Below are 25,381 nucleotides of genomic sequence, written 5' to 3' on the forward strand. Positions count from 1 at the left end.
AAAAGGTACCTAAGTACTCAGTTAAAAAACATACAATTTGCTTGGTAACGGTACTTTTCATTGCATTAACGTCGAATCGCGATAAAATAATTATCTACTCAAACCAATCAACCTAGAAGCAAGAAAAAATATTTTGCAAAAATAAATTACCGTCGATCGCTAGCAAGTGAGCTTACTAAGTAGTGTTTATACAGTACCGGAAACAAACCAAAGCACAAATAGGAACTACGCTATTATGTGTATAGCAGAATCCTATATTATTTGTGCCAACGAAAACTCATGTACTTAATTAGGACGCCTACGGCGTTACCGGAATAGCATACGTGATGAACTTTAACATGCATAATTTAAAACATTGTGCAGTTGTTGGTCGTACTTCCAATGGAGTACTTATTGTAGAGAGTGGAAAAATTAAGAACAACTTATTAATTGCTTGTATTGAATAATACAAGAGCTAGAAGGTATTAATTTTTGAGAAAAGCATTATATTAATGGATAATGGAAGTTGGTAAATTAAACTGACACCCAAAATCGTCCGCTTAAAATTTATACGCAAGCCTCCAAATGTCTACATTACTCACCTCGACAATAATTTATTTTTGTAAATACCGTCTAATTATTACCGCATTCTTAATAATTACCAAAAAAAATAAAAATAAAATGCTGCTGTTCCTAATTTATTCAGAACTTAATGGGGTAATGGTGTTTTACCCCCGGTGATTATGGGATACCCGATTGTTTTCAACATAATAACGTTGCAGCTTTCTTCCGAGCACTGGAGATAATATACTACTACCTACATAAAACAAGTATGACAGAGAAAAGAACGCTAAAATTCTAGAACATTTAAAAAGTTGGTTGACTACAGACTTGCAAAATGATCTCAGAGACTGGGGTAGTTAAATATTCATGGACATTCTTATTCTCTTTATGAAACCTTTAAGCGACTTCATGCAAAAACTTGAAAAATGTTATATCACTTTTCTGAAAACAGCATACGCTCGATTATTAAAGTGTTAGAGTGTAAAAGTTTGTAAACCGATATTAAATTTGCGTTCTATTCTTGAGTAGTATATTAATTATTTCGTTAACTTCGTCCTAACACATTCATAGCTGTATTCCGATAAGAAAAAATAGAAAGATGTAATTAAGGCGAACTAAATTTGTTCAGACCTGGTGACACCAGATTTCTTGTCAATTATGTGTATTATGTTTGTGTAAATAAGCGAAAGTTGATGCATTCACATGGTGGCAAACAAATAGGCAAAGTACAGGGCGCCCTGCAAAGTACAAATCGGCAGAATGGGATATATTTACTGCTTGCAACCATCATGTAAACTTACGCTCAATGGCGCCCTCAATACATATCTACTCTTTCTTGTCGGACTGTAAGTACAAACCAACGTTTATCGTAATAGCATGTTGCCCTTTTGTTACTAAAGCGTCTATTTCTGGGCTGGGTCGATATCAATGTCTATTCGAAATTCTACATTAGTGGCATCGTTATTTCCATCATTTAGGTCAGTACCTATTTAAAATGTTACAACGACACCAAAATAATAGTATGTATGTTCTGCATAGTATTTTTTACAAGGACGGCTTTATGGATGGAGGCTTTTTAATTTAGGCTTTATTATTATTAAACTGTACCTTAGTGAGTTGATCATCAGCTTTCGCCAGAATGACCTCGCATCCTTCACGGTGCGCGAACAGTTTCCTGGCTTGCACCTTCATATGGAACGTGCGGTCAACCAGCGGCGCGGCGACGTTGCGTTCCAGCGCTGTTGACGTGTTGTTGTTGGCTATCACGTCTGCTTCCACTTCTTGCAGTAGCGTTTCCCATGTGTGGAAGAGAGATGACGGACATGATGCTCTGCGGACAATAGTGTTGGTTGGTAAAAGATGGTTGGAACTGTCGATCGTAAGGGCGAGGAACAAGTACCTAAGTAGGTTTTTTCTACAGTCGCGCGATGGCAGCGTGGACCCTTCCTGATGCCCCTAAGGTATTTTATTTATATGACTCAGCATATAAATAAAATACCTTTGATATAGGTACATAGGTTCGTATGACTATATTGACTCTACTTAACGCCTACTAACTACTTTGGCCCTTTGTATACAATGTAGCTGCAGTCATTATTCATTACTTAATGTAGACAGTTATTTAAACACATACCTATATATTAAATTGTAGTGTAACTTACTGTAGGCAAGTAAATACAAACTAAATACTATATCGTTTAATCATAATAATTAATCTGTGTTGGTATTATAATGTTATGAGTTTATATGCCATGGCTGCTATTATTTGCCTTAATATTTTTTATAAGCATCATCTTAATCTATAAAATGGATAAAATTGACAATTATGATTGGAAAAATAAATATTTTAATGAAATTTATTCATTTATATTGATACAGATAAAGTAGGTGTTACGCAGCTTGTAATATTCATATATCACTTAATGGACGGTTTACACTATTGAACCAGCAGTAGACAGGACACCCGTTTTGGTGGCAGCCCCATTGATGCAACCCTTCGAAATTATGTCAAGTCAAATAAATTTACCGCACCTCGTTCTTATTCGCGTGACAAAAGAAATAATAATTAAAGACATGACAAAATGTTATTCTATTTTTAGAATAATAATTAGAATTCAAAATTACCTACGTTTATATTTAGATGTCTGTGGGAGTAAGAAAACTTGTGTTCTGTTTGAATTGACTGTGTCTTAACTTTTTATAAAACACTCTGTAGCACATTCAAGAACATAAAATAAATACAAGACATTCGGGTAATAAATTAGTCACAGTTCGTTCAAAAACTGTATAAAGTGTACAAAACCCATTTTTAACCCTTAAACAGTCCTGACGCATATTTTACTTTTGATTACTGATTCGGGTAGGTAATAGCTTAAAATGTAAAGTAATTTCTTGATTTTTTTTTACCACCCCTAATTCAATAAAAAAACCCGGTGGTTTTTATATGCCCACTGCTCGTGACCAATGGTGCTACGTGGTCCTTATATGGCCACTGCCTTGTTAGCCATACAGAGTAGTTTTAAGGGCAAGTCATGTGCACATCACATTTACACTTGCGTCACAAAATGCACTAACTGCCAGCACTTTCTTGGCTCGCATGGATGTCGTGGCTCGTAAGATTGACCGTTGAATAAATATTTAATTTAAAAACCAAAGGAAAATATATTACTTTTGTACTATGAGGGTTCATTCATAGTAATGAATCTTACCCTTAAATGTCATGTAAACTCCCTGCAGGGCAGAGGCCACTTATAAACCACTCAAACGTGCCCCAGACGGGCAGAGGGTTCATACGAACCACGAACTTTTAGATCGAATATTTTAACAGAAAACAATAACTAAGGTAAGTTATGACTACACATACATTATCTAATAATCTACCATAAAAATACAAAATAAAATACTTACAGTACTTTTTTACGGCGTAGCGAACTTATACAGCGGAAGAAACGTACAAAAACTGCCATTTGTTGTCGATTTGAACTTGACAACTAAATTTTCAAAGAAATTTGTTTTGACACCTGTAATTTTTTCACGTTCCGATATAACCCACTTAATAGACTTTACGGCAATGACATTTTGCGGTCGTTGTATTTACTCAGCTCGCCAAAAAAAATCTTTTGCTATGTGGTACTTATAGATACACAACCTGTTTAAGGGTTAATGCTGTTGAAACAGTGAAAAGGTCATGTACATATATAAGTTTCCTGGGTAACTATAAACAGCACTTAGCGCTTTTAATAATAATTAATGATTTTATAATTGGTGGTTGGTTGCAAATTGCAACTTGCAATATGGCGCCATTGTCTATTACAGTTCACCCGATCCATTGAAATTATACACATGGCGCAGATCATATTTGAATAATAAATGAAGCCACATCGACCTTTATGCTTTTCATTATCATAAATTTAAGAGCTACACCCTAGTCGGTAAATTACTTGCTATTAGGTACTTAAATTACTTTCTTCACTATTGTTTTGAACTCATATAACATTGGATTGATCTTTGCACAGATCCACAAATAAGTAGTTACTTCTACTTTTCTATTTGCCCCTTCTACTTGATCCTTTCTTCTTATGATTTCTATTTAAGTAATTATTAAGTCACATCGGGCACCTCAGTACATCTCCTCTTTTGATTATCAACCTATAAGTAATTATTATCAACAAACATTTCTTTTTGTATAGCTTTTAAAAACCCTGCCCTATTGGTTTTCGCTTAATTTGCGCTATAGTTATAACAGACGTATTGGTACGTGTAGTTAGATTATTTTCGATTGTGTGAGATTGAATTTAATGATGACTTGATTTTGTATTTCAGTATGATGAATTGATGATTGAGATTTTTATATCTCTGAATTTAATGTAATTTGTTTACAGACAACTTTATTTAATAAATATTTAATCTACTCTAATAATGCATGAAAATAAAGCAATTAAATGGTTTAGTTGACAAAAATATCAGAACCTATTTCTAGAAATTATGACGCTCATCCTATTCAGGCACTGAAGAAAGTCAGTATGTATGTATCGTAATGAGGGGTTAAACTTTTATCAATATCAGATAACCTGTAATAGGTAATATAGTGTCTTCTGGCTTTTGACACAGGGGCCTGACACCGACGTACAGCGGTTAAGTGGGTGGATTGTTGAAACGGGGTCACAGCGATATCATATCACCGATTTAGGGCATAGGACATCGACATGTTCAATAAAATTATCGTTATTTTATCATTAATTACAGCTGCATATATAGTGCTACTACGACTGTAATATCACTTAAATGTATGACTTACTTTAAGTATTAAAGATAAATACGAGTAAATATTTGAAATTTGAAATGACTTGTAATATAGGCTATAATGTAATAATTATAAGTGCACCAATTTCACGAACGAGTAGGTATTACAATATAATAATATCTATCCTACTGACGAAGGATCGATATACATCCTTTTTGCGATTGTGTAGAGTATCTACAAGTGTTTGTATATCTATTGTGCAGCTCATCCAGCAGCTTTAATCGCTTCATGTATTTTTTGCCGATTTTCATTACAATCATTACATTGGCCGCCACAAGACTTTTTTTGTAAATATCACAATGTGCACAGCCCGCTTACTGGTAAGTGAACACCGTAGTCTATGGAGCCCTGCAACAGCAATTTGCTACATAGTTGTTATTGACTCTATAAAAGTGGAATTCTTAAATTTAAAAACTTATCGCCAATAAGAATCTCGCTTAAGCAAATTTCTAAGTATTTAGTTACTGACCTAAGATTCATGGCTGAATATGACATCAAATATGCGAGTCGAATATGTTTCAATAGTTAGAAAAGTGATTTTGAAAACACGAGACATTGGGTTATAGCTATGGCTCAATTAATAGGTTGCGTGATGCAATATGCTACATATTATAAATATTTATTGTTTATTGCAGCTTTATAGGTACGTTGTTGTATTGAGGTCACGAAATAATGCAGAACCTACTGAATTAAGATGATTTCACTGAACCAAACAAAGCTTATTGGAGTGCTCTACTGCTCTGTATAGACTTTAATTAATTTAAATGCATTCAGCAGCGGTTAAACGGACTGCGAGGATTTGCCGGGTGAGTTCTGTACATACAATTAATACATAACCGGAGGCCTATGTGTCTATAAGGTTATATTTTATGTTTAATACATTTGAACATAGAAACCTTTGTACCATAAAATCAATAGAGGTAAGAGAAAGTTAGATTAAAATACAAGCAATAATATTTATGTATAACGTACTCTTAGTATGAAAATAGGGGTAGATAAAGGTTGTTTGCACTAGGTTACAAGCTGATAAGTGATAATGCTGTTAAGTTTTTGTTGTATATGTACGCAAACTACGACTCATTTTAATGATATAAAGGACAGCTAAAATTAATTAAAAGTTACTTTCGGACTACATTTAGGTAAGTACACCAGTGAATATTTTATTCCATAGTTTTATTTCTATAAGCTCTACTGTGTGTAATATGTACAGTCACGCTCTTTTATGTTATGCCATTTAGGGTTCTAGCTAAATTGGACAATCCATAGCGTAAGTATATGGAACAACTAATTTAGCAAGCACCATAAATGGCGTAACAATCGCGGAACGAGATGGTACATCTGCTGGTTTAAAGGATATAATTAAAATTACAGCAGGGTATTTAAAAGACAGAAGCCAGTGTCGCAAGAAAATTCTAGTACAAAATTAATGTTACCAGGATCGAACCCGGGACCTCCCGTTTCACGCCTGCCATGCCTGATTCACAGCGTAACCTCATCCTTTAAAGTTTCACGCCGCTTAGTATAAACAAAATATACTTACATAAGACAATAGTTATTTGTTTTACAAGGGGGCAAAGTTGTTGTTTAACCGCTCGTGCTAATATTGATACCCGAGCAAGCGAAAGATTCCAAAATTGAACCACGAGCGTAGCGAGTGGTTCGAAAAACGGAATCTTGAGCGTTGCGAGGGTTTCAAAGTACGAGGGTTAAACAAAATTTGCCCCCGAGTGAAACACAATTTTTTTCACCAAACCAACCCGAAGCAAATATTAAATGTAAAATATCAAACAAAATCAAACCAAATCAAATCCAAATGAATGTTATTAAATATTTATCATCCAAAATCATCATTTAAAAGTCAATTCTACCAGCAAACATAAGAAAACAACTCAAAATTTGCATTTGATTACTTTGCCTCACATGTGAATAAAACGCAACTTTGCTATCAGTTTTTGAAGTGCAAAGTAAGCCTTTCCGAGCTGGTGTGGTGAAAAGTTTGTTGTATACCTACATGAAACATATAAACTTTCTAAGTATAACAAGAAAAGTCTACAAAGGGATGACAAAATGCGGGTGGAATCAAAGTTTGTTCTTTACGTCATTTTCATAGAAGCTTTTCGAAGAAAATTAACTTGATAAGAAGGTGTTTGTTTTGTATAAATTAACAACGAAAACATATCTGGAATCGTCTATGTATGAGTTGGGTATAAAAAAAGTTATTTACATTTTAAATTGACACATGTCATGTCATTCATAGGATCGACTTGCTAATATTCAACAAACTGTATGTCAAAAGCAGCTAGAAATATTAACGTGATTAATAGTAAGCAAAGACATGTGTAATTCCGTATAAGATGAATAAAGTTTAAGAAAAAAACGTGCCTCGGAAATCAAGAAAAAGTCATTCTCGGATAGATGATACCTTTGGCCTATGGTCGGCTAGATGGCGTTGACGACACCGTTTCATATTTAACAATTTTAACACACAAGTATCAGTGAATGAACATGGGTCAAAATGATATAAAAATAATAAAATCATTTATCCATATATATAATTTTTTTCGATAGTTTTATACGTTTCTATTTTGAGTTTTAGTCGTATGTCGATAGATGGCAGTAAATTTACTGTGACTACAAAATTTACTATGACAGGACCCCTCTATACTATCTATTGTCTTTGATAGTAAGAAATAAAGTGCGTATATAGCATAATCCATTCCCCGTTTGCATAAAAGTCCCTCGTTCTGTTCCACCCGATACCTATAAAGAGCTTCTGCCCGCAACTTCATCTACATGGAATAATAATGATGATTGATTAAAATTATCCCAATTCCCTTCATAGGTACCTCAAACTAACTCAAACTAACTTCATACCACATCCAATTCGGTTCAGCGGCTTAAATCATTTGGGCATTTTTATTTTAACTTGTACTTTAAAGCGCAACTTAAGTCGTGTTTCAGTAACGTCTAACCGTCACATTCCTGACAAAATATATCGGATTTGACATTGACCGTCAGTTTTGTGACGATTGCTAACCAGGCGTTAATAGTACACAGTTAAGTGAAAATGCCCATTTACCAGTTGCAACCTAACCCATTTAGTTGATTATATCGTTCGTAAACAATCTTTTGTACAAAAACTTATATATGTGTAAACAAACATATAGCTCATTTAACAGGATTGGATATTTGAAAACGACGAGAAATCCCGTTATGGCGCCTTTTTCGATGTAAATATGTATAATGGATTGCATCTACGCAGGAAGTTCGTCATTATAAATAGCCATATTATAGTAATTACCATGAAAACAAGTTAAATTTAGCCTCTGGTCAGTTCACTAGGGTACGCCACGAACGTGCCGAAGTGGAAATCGGCCCGGCTTCACATCCATCTTCAGTAAGTACCTACTTCTGAAAACGCTTCAACCCTGATAACAGCTAAGACAGCCAGTTAATATTATATCTTATAAATATGTTAAAGTATTCAATTATGAAATCAAATTTATTCTAATCAATTAAATTGTATTAGTAACAGTAATAGCTAATTAGTTAATATTGCCAATATTAAGTTAATTAAATTATTTTCCTTTTTAGAAAACGATAGTGTATTATTATGTACCTAATACTTATATTTGTTAATTAAGTTCTAGATGTTATGGCAGAGCGGAGTCTTCTATCACAGGTATTCTAACTTACTAGAAGACTCCAACCACTACAACTGTACCCTCTTTGTTAATTAACAAATAAACATTTTTCATTTTCGTTTTTTCATTTTTCATCATATCATAATATTCAGTTTTTCAACGTCATTTACTTACACTTTGTAAATGGTGATTCAATCCGTTTAAAAATTGTTTGCATCAAATTGTTAAAAAAAAATGCAAATGACTTTACAAAAACTCAATTTCACAAAGTTTATACACGAGCGGACTATTTAGGTCAGCAGCAAATGTTGCTAAGCGGGTGAGGTGTTCAGAATTACCTTAACACGCTCTTATTCTCTTAAAAATAAGTCGCGTCAAGATCATTTTGAACACCTGACCCGCTTAGCAACTTCTGCTGCTGACTGTATGTACCTACGGGGTGAATAGTAAGTACCAATGATTCATATTCAATTTGAAACATTCATATTATTTAATATCTCAGCAGGATTCTCAGTTTCTGTTACATGTATAATTTATGACTTTATGAGTTTAATATTGAATGAGGTTTTTCCGCAGAGCAACGCCTTTAACTGGGTTAAAATTTATGTTTCACGCCTTCGGGCCTAAACCGTGATTCAGTTTACCCACTCGCGCCATACCCTTGCGGTTACTTAACAAGCCATGAAAATTCTATTCGTGCAACGTGCAACATAAAACTGTAAAACACAAATGAAATTGCTTAAGAAAATGCTACCTACGGTCCATATTGGACCAGCGGATTAAGGGTGAAGATGGAGACAGACAATGTTTTGCATTTATAATATTAGTAGGTAGGGACATAGTAGGGATGCCTGCCAGTCACAATATTTAAATATTTCAGGGATCTCGGAAACGATTTCGATGAGGTAAATGGGGCGAAAAATCGATCTAGCTTAGGGTACCTAGAAGTTATGGAAACGTACATTTCATAAGATACAATGAAACCTTTATTTCTCCTGTGATGAAACTTTATTGCAATATACTATACATAAAGACAATTCTGCATGGAATTGCCTCAAATTAGTAGGTACTTTATTAGGTACTATATTGTTTTTATACCAAAAGTTGAATAATTCTCGTTAAATTGGACTTACTAATTGAAAATGCAGGCTATTATAGATAAAAATACATACACAATAGCTAAAGATACATCGATCAAACATTTTATTAAAAGCCACCTCATTTCATTCATAAAGCCACTTTGACTCAATTTATTAGAATATGTGCTAAACCAGAAGTACTTCATTTCATACTTCGGCGAAACTATTACGCTATTACAACGAGCACCTAAGTTAAGTAAATAATTGCAATTTTCTAAATTGCCCCAATACACCTTACATTTTTTTCACATAATTTATTCCTTACGATCTATAGGTCCGTTACTCTACAGCCTATCTCCACGTCGCTTAAACATCCGTCTGTCTTCTTAAGTGTCCGTCACTCGGACGTGGGTCCGAGACTCCTGAATTAAGGATATAAATAGGTTTGCAACGAGCTCGTGTTTTTCCGTCGTCGCTGTAATTTGTTTAGGTAAAGAGATTAACCTTTAATCCGGCTGTAATATACATAATTCTTCATAATTGTTTTGGCTGGTTGATAAATAAAAGATGATAATTATTTTTGAGTGTACCTGATGTACCAGTTTGTTACTTCCGCGCTCTGCTACTTGATAATTAGGCGAACATCTTTAATGTATAATAATAACGTAATAAACATTACGTATAGTCAATATAGTACAGCAATATTTATTGTACACGTATAAATATCATCAAAGTCTATTAAATAATATATACTATTAGCCTATGGTATACCTACATTTACCCCTTACCTTACCTTTAGTTGGCAAGACATCGATCAATCATTGACAGCCTGTTAAGAGGCGAACTTGAAACTAATCACTAGCCGAAAGGGCCCCCGTCAGAAACTATTTATCCTCGTGCCGCCCACCATACAAAATTATAGCCAAGGAAATTAGAATCTTGTTGTATTTTCAGTTGGGTTTGAGTTTCATTTGTTCGAAAATTTTACGAGACAAATGAAATGCTACCTACTTTCTTTTTAATTAAGGTTGACATTCCATCGAAACTGAGTGTACATCCTAATGTACATTGGGCGGCACGAGGTTAAACTTCGGTAATAGCCTCAATAATGTTGATGAGTTCATGTACTTGTGACCCTATATTTGGAGTTGGATAATGGGCGCGGTTGAGGTACGTGCTAGAGTAGGGTTTTAGTTTTGTTTGAAGTGAGCTTGTCAGTCGTGGCCCTGGGTTCAGAAAAGAGCATAATTATTACACTTGGTTATACTATATCGTGTGGAAGAGAACGAAGGACTGCTTAGGCTACACAGTTTATTTTTCACTTATTAATCACCTTAATATTTCTAACCGTTTTTGAGATACAGTTTGTTAAACATTAGTGCAAAAATCTGTTTGTTTCAACCCTAGCAAGTAGATCCTATTGAATGACATAACAATTTAAAATGTAAATATCTTTGTAGGGTTGTCACTGATATAAAAATATTTCATGTTTTTTTTTTTACTTTGTAATCCAGCTTTACGATTATAATAACTTGACTTACTTAGATAACACTATCCTTTCAGGTCAGTCTCTAGAAATGTTCCACCCTGTTTATATCTTCTTCTGCTTCTGGGCAAAGACTATTTCTACTTATACGTTAGTAAAATCTTTGTTTAAATACCTATGTAAAAAAAAAAATCCTGAAAAAGAAACCCTGTAGCAATCTTAAGCGTAGTAGGTAGTAAGGCTGCCTTTCTACTGAGGCGGGAATGAGCGGAGATGAGAGGAGACGTGTAATGTAAATAGGTTGTAATCCACATCTCTTCTCTTAGTAGGGGAGCCCAAGAGGGGATTTTTGTAGTTACTCGAGCGCGTCAGATTAAGATATGAGTGATATCTTGCTACCCCGTGTAGTCTACCTTTACCCCTTTTAGCCGTCTATGATGAGTAGGGAGTGCTCCCGGTACTGGTTTTCCATACAAACACAGTACCGGAACCGGGAATTCCCGGTTCTCGCCATACAAACTCAGTACCGGGAGCACTCCCCAATGATGAGCCATTGGTTGGTGGGGGGTTCAACAAATTGTTAAGCAGATTTTGGATTTAGTCCTATTAGTCCAAATTAACGCTATAATTGTGCTATTACTAAATATGATAATTATTTGTACGCATTTCCTTAATCTGACGGTTATTATCATCTAATATTTCGATTCCAATAGGTCTGTACGCTCGAGTAACTACACATTTAGCATCGTCGGCTCCCCAACTATCTGCTCCGCTGGTTTACATTTACAACCAATGCTATTGTTTGTTTACAACGAAGTAAATGATACTTAACCTATTTATTGGCGAAAATGTACCTAAAGCAGGCCACTGACGAGCCTTCCAAATGGATGCCGTTACAATGGATTCATCCAAATGGACGGCATCCTAATATAAACACTGTTCGTTTTTGACATTCACGGACCGATTTTGGATTGCAACCACGTTATTTGGAAGGCTCATCAGTGGCCACCTTAAGCATATGACCCCAATCTCACCCGATAGTAAGTGATAAGGTCGAGGATGGAGCATGTTACATAAAATAAATGGTGTCTTTTCACTTTAAATTTGAAAAGATCCAAGTTGTAATGGGCTGATACCTTTGGTGGCCTTTGATATAAATTACCTAACTACCGATCTATTGAACGAGAATCACAATATCAAGGGAAATTCAAATGTCGACTAAACTGATCCTGCCATAATCCCAATTAGAACTTGTTACGAACATTAGCATTTGACTGTTACTCCGCAGTTGCCACTCAATCTTCTCAATGTCTTAATTAATGGATTTCGGCTTGTCATGCATGTAATAGTTCTAATGCGATTCCCCGATATAACTGTGCTATTATTAATTGATGCACATTAGAGGAATTAAGCCTGTAAGCTCATTAGAATTGCGAAATTCTCTAACAAAATTATACTCAATTCGATTTCAATATCAGCGCAACCTTCCCACACACGTAATTGCACGTACACGCTAGATTGAGCGGAGTTACGCATCCAATTTTCTTTTCATTCGTTGCGATACGTTAAGGTAATTTACGAATGAGGGCCCATGTTCAATGCGGACCGTTAATAGGACTTAGTCCGAGCCGATTTGCTTTTAATCTCTCAAACGTCTGTCTGTGTGTCTATATGAATTGATTATGTCCTTCAATGAGTCCATTAAGCATCTACTAACGTTGCATGATGTAATCCATCGGAAGTAAGTAATAGGTACCATTGTTAATGTGAATCTTCCTATTTTTCTTCCAACGATAGACCTTAGATACTTTTTTAGATCCTACATTTATTAATGGCACACGAATGTAAGTAAATTAAAATACTGTATGTCGGTTCCTCCCTAACATAAGTATCCACTTTCTTATACAATTAGTATGGCGACGGGGCACCGACCGTATACACTGTACAGTTAAAGCCTTATTTTACTTCCAAAATTTAGTACCTTTATGATTTTAGACATGAACATTAGTTCCCTTAATTGATTTGGATAATACTACGCAGCTATCAAATACCAATTAAACCTTACCTTCGCCATAAATCTTAGTTGAACTTTATTTAACCCTTTCAGATTAAACGTTAATTATACTGTAATTTATACTCAAGCCGAGAGTGGCCCCTAAAACGGGTGATCCTATCAACTGTTGCTACAAGGCAATAAGCAGATAGCGCAGTGTTTATTTAGGGCAGGCCATTCGGATCCATTTCCTGAACACAAAGCGTCAAACTACCACTACACCTTGGACTCAAATAACTGTCGGCTCGATTCGGAAAATTAATTAGATTTCTACTAGACTTCAATAAGTTACGATACGTATAATTTAAAGATATTTGTAAGATAGATATGTCAAATTTGACGTTTCCGCGATTCTGGAGGTCCTCTTGAACGATTTCGACAAGTTATTACTTAGATATCCAAGTCACATCTAGTCGATATCTAATGTAGATCTAGTTGATCTCTAAATCGTCTCAAGATCTTGTGATTATCTCGAAATCCAAATAGGCCTGTGTTTCTTAGTAGGAAGAAACTAATTTGTAACGCAATAGTCGAGAAGTGCCTATTTCTCAAGGTGTTTAGGTACAGTTCATGAAAATTTACAAATCATAAATATACAATCAACAAAAAAACACTAGTAATTCATGATATACATATACCCACGACTGTTGTTAACGCATTAACTGCGAGGGGGCGTAGCCTATTACCTAACAAACTTGTATGACGGTGAACGTATATGCGTTGGTGGCCGTGTATGTGTTAATGTTTGTTACTATATTTCGACCTAAGTTTTCGATTAGTAAATTAAACTTATGTTTTAGTAATTATTTACCCATAACATCGTCATTGACAATGTTAAAGTCCAAGGAGTTACAGTAGAATTATGTACTTACTATGACTACACCTTATAAAACAAAGTCCCCCGACGCGTCTGTCTGTTTGTGTGTTTGTATGTTCGCGATAAACTCAAAAACTACTGAACGGATTTTCATGCGGTTTTCACCTATCGATAGAGTGATTCTTGAGAAAAGTTTAGGTGTATAATTTGTTGAGGTTTTGTGTAACCCCGGAGCGGGGCGGGTCGCTAGTAATAATAAAAGCAATTGAGTTTTCTCTGCTACTTCTGTTCAAAGTTCCATAAGACGATCCTGTTCAGACTTGGTATTATTATTACCTTGTCATCTGTATGGAATACTTGCTTGTAGGTATAGATATACAGAACATGGTTGAGTGTATTCCTATCATGAATCCGATATCTTGCAGTGCGCCGTGTGGGCAGAGCTTCTCGACGACTAGCCGTCTGGACGGCGTGGGATTCTTCGCGATCCAGCGCCTAAACATATTGAAGCTGTAAAGAATTTTAAATCTGTTTCTAGGTATAATAAAGCTATCTAAAGCTAGCTTTTAGAAGATTTACTAAGTCAAATGCGAAACTTCGGAAGGTGTATAAGAATATTACTTAACATAATTTCGTATAATATAGTATAGATAGTATTTAATTGATTATTAACTCACATTTATAGACGGGTCTATCGCGAATTTATATTATTACCTTTTTTTTTTGGACCACGACCAGTGAAACCTGTGTCGAAACGTCGGTAAATAAAGACCCGTCTATAAATGTGAGTTAATATGTGTTCAAAACGCGAAAGTTTTAAATATTAAATTGATTATTACTTAGTTTATTAGTATTATTTAGTTTACTGATTTAGTTTATTTAGTTTACTATGGGATAACCTTTTGTGAAAAAGTGGAAACGAAAAGAATATATGTTAATTATGGAATAATACCGGGTGTGGCCTATAACGAGCAAAAAATTAATTGACGTTGCTTGTCATTCTTTAAACATAACAAAATTCGCAATACATTGCGTCTTAGAATAAACTTTAAAGTGTTCTAAAAATCGAAACACAAAGTTATTTTTAAAGTTGCTGAGCAAATGTTGGTAAGTTTGAGGAGTAGGTACAGCCTACAGTTTAAATTTTTGCTCGTGTTACAAGACACACCCGGTATAAATATACCTAGCAAAAACACCGAAATATTGAAAACTTAAGTTTAAGTCTTCTCTTTTCTTCTTTAGAAGTAAAGCGTAAATATCTTATAAAAACGGTAATAATAAAAAAAAAATCGTATACTTGCACCCAGTTTGTACCCATTGTAATCCATCCAAAAGAATCAGCCGCGTATATACAGATAAAAAAGGAAAGTTTTCTGTTTCACGAGACCATTAAGGCATTTTCGCAGAATGTTAAAAATAACGGTAACGATATCGCCCACGGCGAGTCGCGTTGTTGCCTCTAACAACCTACTCGGGCTATACTCGTATTTACTCGCTGACTGGATGGTGGTAAGCGGCTAATCGCGGTGCATATAACGAGTGTCGGAAAAAAAAACCTTTATACATATAAAGATTAATATTAAGAGATTACCGTTTTTTAGCATATTGTAGTGTCCTTCTCCCACTGTTGGACAAGGGCCTCCCCTCTTTTACTCCATGCCCCTGTCGCTTGTTATTTCCCACTATTCCATTTGGAATGCGTTCACATCATCCCGCCCCCTCCCTTAAGTTACATAGTAGCGACGCAGCGAAAAGAGGAGTTTTTCACTGAGTTATTACAGAAACAAATTTTCTCAAGAATTGTCATTATCTCTCAAAAAAATCGATTTCAGAGAATTTATGTCATTTTAGTCTCTAAATGCAGTCAAGAATACACCTTTAAACTATGTCGGGATTTACTAGCCCACGGTGTATATTGACGACTGCACCTGTCTACAGTTGCCATATCTATGTAGGTGGTATATGGGAGCGGCCAAAATGTTCTAACATAACATAATACAGTGTGGAAAAATAAGTCGGGCCCTGGAGGGAAACTATACCTTAAATCCTTAAGCAGGCTCATTTTTTTTTAAATATATTTTTTTATTATAAACTGATCGGCGATTGGCTCTAGTCACACCTGATGGAAAGTGAAGACAGAGCCTAAGATGGAGCTCACCGGTTCAGTAATAGCCTATTCGCTCTAGCTTTAAAGAGACCGAGGTCATATTCCTCAGGAAATACAGATGACGGGAGCGCATTCCATTCCTTAGCCGTCCTTACCAAAAAAGACGAGGCAAATCGTTTTGTGCGGACAAATGGGATATTAACCACGAACCGGTGCATTCGCTCCCCGCGCCTGGACGTCCGATGATGGAAAGGGGAAGGTGGGATTAGGTTATGCAGCTCTTGTGCGCACTCTCCAGAATGTATCCAATAGAACACCGATAGACATGCACTCGTCGGCGATGATCGAGGCTCTGTAACTTTGATTTGACAGCTGGGTCATCGCCTAAAAGTCTATGAGCCCGGCGCTCTATTGAGTCCAGGGCCGCCAGCTGATACTTGTCGGAGCCGTCCCAAAGGTGGCAGCAGTATTCCATGCACGAGCGGACCTGTGCTTGGTATAGGGAGAGAAGCTGACTCGGCGTGAAGTACCGCCTCACCTTAAATAGGACACCAAGTTTCTTGGCAGCAGTTTTAGCCCTGGACTCAATAGTCGGCCCGAAGTTTAGGTTCAAAAGGTTAAAAAAAAGAAACAAAACTGCATTCAAAGATTTTAAAAAATTTGCTTGTCTCGACCAGGAATCGAACCGAGTAAAACTTCCAAAAAATTACATCCGCAATGTTTTTCTACTAGTCGATACAGTTAATGTTAATGATAACATTTCTCCAAGAAACATTAGGTCTTACACTCGTCTCCATAAAATCGAATAAGTATTTAGTACTCAAGAATATTTTTAGACAAGCGAAATTGAAGAAAGAAAGAAAAATCTTTGAATGCAGTTTTGTTTCTTTTTAAAAATAAAGGAACATCTCCTTTAAGTAAAATGAGCCAACTTAAGGATTTAAGGTAGTTTCCCTCCAGGGCCCGACTTATTTTGCCACACTGTATATGAATATTGAATATTGAGTTAATGCTAACAAAGTCCTTTTAACTTTTAACAAAGTGAACTTTTTTTCCCACTTTCTATGGATTCTAGTTAAAATTTAAATACTTGTCATAAGGGTATTCAATATTTCAATGGATAAAGGTCGAACCGTTGTCTAAACAAATCTGCTATCCAAACAGCAACACATTTAACTGAACATTGGTAGGTTTAAGATACGTCAGGTAATTGTGTCGACGATGGATGTACAAGGAATTACGGTATCCTAATGGACATTAACCACAGCCGTTTGAGAGTCAGGATAGGACCGTAAAATGTGATTCTGTTGTATATTAATGATATGCTGGGAAGGCTCAAAATCAAATATTTACTTCGGTATTCTAGAGGAAAAATGGCTGTAAGAACATAATATATAATAAGCTACCTACCTACTCTATCAGTAATTCATTACTAACGAAACGACATACTCGTAACATCCCGTAAAGTTTTAAATTCTCTTTTTTCTTTAGACTGTTTTTTATTTGTATCTTTCTTATATCGGGGTCCCTTTGTTTCACATAAAGTTTCAAGTCATAATATATTGTTTGTCATAGTATCATTAGTCCTAAAACTGAAACCGTTAACTTTTCAGGTTTTTGGTAAGGTTAGGTTAGTTTAGGTTTGTTTTATGGCAACCTGAAAAGTTACGCGTTTCTGAACCAAACAAATTATGACTAACGAAAATGCGGAATGAAATTGTTCGAGAGATCGGCTCACTTTATATTTCGTCAATCTTACTAGTATACAAGTTATCGTTAAATGTGCCTAATTAATTTGCTTTACAATTAGAAATTTAATTTAATTTCTTACAGTACATATGGTGCTCCATTTAAAATCATGTTGTAACACTTACATAAATGTTGTTTTGATGTAAGTAGTTTTCTTATAAATATAAAATGTCAAATCAGAATTAGGTACCTTGTGGGGAGTTAAGTAGGCACATTTCACAATGCGGATTTTTGTCGTTTTAATAAACCAACTTTTTCATGAATAATTTTTAGCATATCTACAGATTGAACGTGCCGGGTATCGACACTAATCAATTTCGCATTTTAACATAATACACATGGAATCTGCAGCGTAACCACCTGACCCCACAGAACCTAAACACTTGAGTTTATACCGTAACACTCACAACTTAAGACTTAAATTGGATAAAGAAGAGCTGAGTCGGTTACGTCTACTTGAATTTTCAGCTGGTAATATCCAATTAAATTTTCATCTACCCACTGAAAGGAAGGGACCATCAATTCACTTAAACGATCAATTTTTATACTTGATTGATGTTTTCTGGAAGTATTCAATGGTTATTTTAAATGCCATGGTTGGGTAAAGATGGCGCGTAAATATATACAAGGGTTTTAAATTTAATTTGGTTATTAACCCGTCGAACGACCACAATACAACAAATTGATGCAAAGCAATTTGACACATATTGATCTGTAGTAACACTAGTAACACACCTCTGATACTGAGTTGCTACGACACAAATTGAGCTAACGCAAATATAATGGCTGGAACAAAAATAATGACAATCATGATGAATGATTATTGCTGTTATTTTCGTTTAATAACCGACTGTGTAGGAATGATCCCATCAAAAACATAAAGGTGAAATGAGAGCCAAGTTCAATATTAAGAATATGCGTCGTGGTTGACTTCACCTGAAACTTAAAAGCTTACGAAAAGGCTTGCGTACACGCTATATTACATTTGTCTATGTTTCTTTTCTAAAATTTAGTTTGTTGGTATGCGAACCAGAACTTGGCACCCATAATAGATCTCAATTCTTTTTCCGGAGAACTCAACAACGACGCATATTCTTAATATTGATCGCTCAAAAGTCAAAACCAAAGTCTTATTTAAAAAATATATTTTTTCAGATGGAAATGACGGACTTTAACTTGTCACCAACATAAGGGGAACACGGAAATTGCCAATAAGGCGGGGATCACAGCAGAAATTACACCATTAATTCTGTCAAGCAAGTGTCACAATAATTGCTTTGGTGTAGACATGATAAAGTTAAGAGAACCAAAAGATAATTTTTGAACTGCACCCTTACACTGGGATAATTTTTTTCAGTACTTGAGACTCAAATAAGAAAAACGTGACATACATCTACGTGGTGGACAAGCGCTTACAGACATACACATACATAATTAATTAATTAAACAATCGAGAAAAATCAAACGAAAGCCGTTGCTGTTGTAAATATACGTACATCAAAATAATAATAAATATAATATATAAATATTAAATAAATAAATAAATAATTATTGATGTTTTATCCAGAAGTGACCTTTTCTGAATTAAGTTTGACCCGGTCAGTCCTTCAATAAATACCCTGTAGGTTATATACCTATATGATTTGTGCACTAGAAATACCTACAGCAAGCCTTTTATAAGTTCAGTTTTACAAAGAAACTCAATTTCCTGGGGTATCGGGTAAAGACGATGGCTTAAATCCGAGGCTTAAATACTTACCTAGGTACCCGATTCTAAGATATTATATTTGATTTAAAAATACTACGCTTTTACTCAAAAGCGTAGTATTTATTACATTATTTACTACGTATTTAATACAATTTTTAGGTACCCATTTAGGTACTCTGATAAAGTTTGATACCATACGTGGGCCATACTGAAATTTTCTGGATTCTGATATATGAGACGACTTATTTTTTCTAAGTGGCCATTTCCAGGATTTTTCAGTATGCCCTAAGTTTGTGTTATGAAATGTTTTGGAAACTGCAAGTGTGAGTAATTATGGTAAACGGTGAAAAATAAACTACCCGGTAGGAATAGTTATTTGTTTTACAAGGGGGCAAAGTTGTTGTTTAACCGCTCGTGCTAATATTGATACCCCGAGCAAGCGAAAGATTCTAAAATTGAGCCACGAGCGTAGCGAGTGGTTCGAAAAATGGAATCTTGAGCGTTGCGAGGGTTTCAAAGCACGAGCGGTAAACAAAATTTGCCCCCGAGTGAAACACAAAATTTTTCACCACACCAACCCGAAGCAAATATTAAATGTAAAATATCAAACAAAATCAAACCAAATCAAATCCAAATGAATGATATTAAATATTGATCATCCAAAATCATCGTTTAAAAGTCAATTCTACCAGCGAACACTCAGCGAACATAAGAAAGCAACTCAAAATTTGCATTTGATTACTTTGCCTCACATGTGAATAAAATGCAACTTTGCTATCAGTTTTTGAAGTGCAAAGTAAGCCTTTCCGAGCTGGTGTGGTGAAAAAATACTTACATCACTAAGGAATTTCAAAGCAGGCTCATTTACTTTGATAAACCATGCGCGGTTTACTTTGATAATCGAATACAATTTTTAAGATGTTTGTTCGGCTTTATCGAAGTTAAATATTATATTAACCGCCTTTTTTGATTTCGGCCAAATTTCACCGAAACTAATTGGTTTCCGTTACTTTAATATGTCATAAATCGTTTAATAGAATAAGATATTAAGTACATAAGTACTTAACTTTTGACGGGGGATCAAAATTGGATAGTCAGGACTTTAAGGGGGCTAGAACACTATGCTTGCCACATAGCTTGTCAGAGATATTTCTCGTGCTCTAAGTCGATAATGCTGAGTGGTTCGCGTATAATGAAGTCAGGCCGCGAGGTGACGAGACGGGGCTCCGGGATGCAGGCAACCAATTAAGCAGCCCTACTTCCCTTCACCCTGTAGCATTGAGCGAAACGAGGAGTTTCGTATTTGAAAGTCTCCGTTCCTAGAGTATATTTAATTTATTTTTCCAGGATGTAAAAATAATATTGGAGATCCGTTTAAGGGCATATTCGGTATCATGTTTTAATTTAAAAAATGGAAAAAAAATTGACTCGATATTTTTTTCTATGGGGCAGCTCGTCCAAGTGGCCAACCTCCATAGAAAGACCAAAAAATTTTCTTTTACTTTTTCCTAATCATGTTCCACATCCTGTATGCAGTTATAGATGTAGACCTTTCAATTCTTGAGCTCTAGTCAGGCTTCTATAGTTATTCCAGTTCATTGCAGAGCTGCTAGTAGCATGACTGACAGTAGCTTTGCATGTATACTTATAAATACATGAACCTAGAAAACTTCAAATTTTGAAAGCAGGCAGAGCAAGTGTATATACGAGTATTAAAAGCCTGTAAGCGTTAAAAAAAATCGAGTGGTTCCTTAAGAGCTGCAGATTCCGTCGCTCGCGCTCGTCCCATTTCCGCATGTCGATATGGCCGCTAGCGCTGCTCTAGTTTTATTGCAAAAAGACATATACCTATTACCTACTTACTTAAAAGAAAAGTCTGATATGCTATTTAACTAAAATGGCCAGAGCGGGTATAGATACTTACATATGATAAAATTGTGATTTATGAAAATCCGTACAATGGAATAAAATATGTTGTACAAAGATCTGATCTGAAAAAAATGGCTATTCGATACAATCGTGGAAAAAACGGACTTTTTTATTCATTGGTCAATGTCGATACGGTATTGTTTGCAGACCATTAAGTTGTTTATTCAATTGGATCCTTAACGAGCCTGATCATTAGCAATTTGACTGACGTGGACTTTGTTAATTAAAAGCCCGGATATTCGAGATCTTGGGATCTAATTATTTTAGTCAGCTCCGGCTGTATTTTGGCATTGCATCAATTTCTATTCTACTATTGTTGAAATTACCAGCAAATGTTGTCTTGGCAATAACTAGAAACTTCACAATAAGTAAACTGAGATAGGAATGTACTCAGGAATATATTTAATTATGTACTTATTATAGTATTTCGTGCATGCTTGAACATCATCACTAGTGCGTTAACACTCTTTCTTTATTAGTGCCAATCTGTGTGTTGTGATTATGGAAAAAAATATCTTCAAAAATTATTACCTGAAGAAAATTATAGTGTTTAGTATAATAACTTTTCTAGCCAAAATTTTAAACTAATCTTGTATATTGTAAGCATAATCATGTTGTTTTGTCAGATTTCACACAGCAAAATTATATAGATATTAATATTTAAATCGGACTTCGTGAATTAAAGACAAAGTAAAGGTTATAAATTCTAGTCACCTAATATCCCACGTTCATAGTAATAATAAGTAACAGATCGAAAAAAAATAAACGAATTAAATAGGTGTCAGCTAAGGTGACATCGGCAATAAAACTGAGTCTATTCGGTATGTTTACGATCGGCAATCTACTGCTTCCATAAGTTAAGTATATCAACTCGTAGGGACAAATGTGTAAATACCTACATTGCTCTTCTTCTTCTTCTCCTAAGCTTTTTTCCCATCATCTGGGGTCAGCGCTCCTTGTCTGTCTTTTCCATTTTTCTCTAAATACCTACATTGCGATTGTGGAAATATAAATGTGTTGTAGATGTTAGCTAATCTCGAGTCTAATGAAATGGGTACAATGCTTTTTAACGACAAAAAATAACAGAGTTGAAATGGGTATTAAATCTGGTTGGTGAACAGTACGGTTACCATCAGTTTGTCACTGACATAAACGCCGTCGAGAACGTAATTTACTTTCTATACATCCCGTTTGGACTAATATGCGAGTGCGAGCGAGATGTATAGAAAGTAAATTACGTTCTCGACGGCGTTTATGTCAGTGACAAACTGATGGTAACCGTACTGGTACATACTCCAACTTTGCATTTCCCAAATTTTCAATATCAAGAGTTCACTGTGATCTATATAAGCGAGGTGTATTAAATGCATGTTAAATTTAAATACAATATAGATAAGATAAAATTCTACTGAAATTACAAAAAAAAACCTGTATTCAGATTGCCTTTGTGTAATTACTATGTACTTACAGCATTACTTCTTCCTTTCAATATTATTTAGTTTTTGAACTAATTATGTTTTGGAAAATTACCTACAAACCCTATTCACTGGTAGCCTGAATGAGTAAATACAAACTTAACAATAATTGGGGAAACAATCGCTTAAGTCCAATTTACTTATCAAACACCAAAGTCCCTCATGAATTACAAACGCCTGACCCCAAAGTTTCCCTAGAAGCATTCGGGTTTAACTTTTAATCCGTAGGGATATTAAGTTTTCTGAATCAATGCTCTGTTAGCCTGTGCAGTGTTATTGATCAGGGGTCTTATTCCAATTGGCTTAAGAGCGCAAGCGAGTCGAATGATCTCGCAAAAAACACCGGAGGACAGCTATCTGTCATGCAGATTGATATGGCAATACTGTGGAATGCTACGTATAGTGCTGTACGACCAAAAAGTGTGTTCAAAAGAGAAATCAAACTACGTAATTGCAACTCGTTGTGATTACCGGATTACGGAATTATTAAACTTTAAAGACAACACAATAAAAACGAATACATCAATATAGTAACTTGTGTAAGATCTTAAGTTTGATGCGCTCTTCCAGAATACTTTTTTTATTTTATTATATCTTATGTTCTCGCTCGCTCGATCTTGCTCGGAATCAACTTTGAATCATAAAGTTGATTGTTAAAATGTGGGAAGCATCTATCGCTCTTGCAGGAAGCATCTTTTGACGGAAAATGAAATGTTTTAGGGATCTTGAGCTTATATTGGATCCCAGCTTCGACTTGTTGGCATTCGGCAATGGTAATAATACACGGTTTGGGAGTCAATAAGTCAAAGGTGGGTAAAGCCGAAACCGTACCCAATAAATTTGAAACCGGACACTTGGATCGCTCTTGTGGTTGGCTAGAGAGATAACAATAAGTAGACTTGTTTGGGTTGCGATACCGATCGGGTTAGTTTAGGGTTAGTTTCACTTTATTAATGTTAAAAGGAATCAGAACTACAGATAAAGGAATCAGAACTAGAGAAATAATCAGAACTACAGATAAGTAGTAGTAGTGCGAACGTGTCTTATCTTACTATTTCAGTCAGTCTCGGTACAAAAAGTACTGAGGTTGACTGAAGTAAGAGGACAAATACGAACGTTTTCGAGAAAATACGATGGAAAAAATGCTGATACCGACATTTTATAAGTCTGAGACTCATAAAATATCGGTATCAGCTTAATTTATGCGTATCTGTCAACGTATTGTTATTTTCATCAAAACTGGTAAAATGTTTGTACCTATCAGTTTATAAAAAAATTGACAATTCCACGATTTCGAGACCATCAAAAATGCAAAAAGAATACAGAGTAATATTTTATCTTAAATATACTATTTTTTTAAATATAAACCTATACAAAATGCTGCAGAACCTGCGTGACTTGCACACTTGAAAAAATTTAAATTCAAGAAGATATATTTCTACCTATATACATATTTATTAACATTTCGCTTAGCTGAATCCGGACAGAGTGAAAAATATTATACAAGTTATATATGATGTCCCAGAAAACGACAACGATGGCTTATAGTATAGCTCATAATCCAGCAGAATCGGCCTTAATATTTTGTCCTTTCGGAGATCTTGCTCATTTTATCCGAAACTTTTTCTTTATCTGTGCGCGTTACAATAAATCGTCTATTTAATTGTATTTACGAGGAAAAAGCCGAAATTTATTAAAAGGGTTGATTACCTTTTGATTACGGAACCCTAGAAAAGAAATTTTACGTAGCTGAATGGGTGAGTTTTAAATAAATTAGAAAACGGACCAAATTCGATAACAAAGAATTACTCCATGGAACAATCAACTTTTGATCAAGTTTGCAAATTTTTATTATTTCCGGAAGTTTGCGTAAAGAAAAAGGAGGAAGTTACGAATTCGGGATTGCTTCTGAAGTCGTTTCGGTGGCAAACATACGAGTACGGTCCGCCTGATGGTAAGCAGTCAACGTAGTCTAACATTATAGAAAATATTTTCCATAATATCCAGGGAGGATAGTAGGGAATATGTTTGTATGAAGAAGCGGTCTTCCACTATACTCTTGACAGAAGAAAGAAACAGAAGAGTTAATTGAAAATTGATCCATTAACACATTCGCTGCGTTACGGGAAGCATTTGGCCGTATTAGACTTTCCGCCGGTGCGGCAGCTATCTGCGCTTGTCTTACCCCCGGTGCGGCGGTGGTTTTTCTATGTTCTCGTGTGAGTAAGAAGAAGATGACTATACTCCCGATATTCTTACTTCAAGTATATTCTGTTTCAAAAGAAAAAATGTACGGGAAGTATTTTTGCGTAACGCACTAAAGGTATTTTTATTTCTTTAGCGCGGCACGGGTACTATTTGTCCGTAATTCATCACCCCGTACCGCACCGAAAGGTGGGTACGCACCACTCAGATTGGTCATAGTGCTGCGCATTGTTCACGTTTCCGCATCGATACGACATTTTATTAATGCGACAATTCAATACTA

The 25,381-nt window shown here is 35.3% G+C and overlaps 1 protein-coding gene and 1 long non-coding RNA gene across 7 annotated transcripts in view; both read right to left on the bottom strand.

The window, feature by feature from the left end:
* The window catches only part of LOC134793709 (uncharacterized), a 344,598-nt gene that overhangs the window by 242,269 nt on the left and 76,948 nt on the right, over window positions 1–25,381 (bottom strand). The gene's annotated exons all lie outside the window — the stretch shown is intronic.
* Window positions 1–25,381, bottom strand: part of LOC134793633 (uncharacterized) — a 163,367-nt gene that overhangs the window by 89,697 nt on the left and 48,289 nt on the right. For all 6 annotated transcript variants that reach the window (XM_063765257.1, XM_063765258.1, XM_063765260.1 and 3 more), the window contains exon 4: window positions 1,651–1,873. In XM_063765257.1, coding sequence (XP_063621327.1) covers window positions 1,651–1,873 — 223 coding nt within the window. The remainder of the gene's footprint in view (window positions 1–1,650; window positions 1,874–25,381) is intronic.

This window comes from Cydia splendana, chromosome 9, assembly GCF_910591565.1.
Source record: "Cydia splendana chromosome 9, ilCydSple1.2, whole genome shotgun sequence".
NCBI classification, from domain to species: Eukaryota; Metazoa; Arthropoda; class Insecta; order Lepidoptera; family Tortricidae; genus Cydia; species Cydia splendana.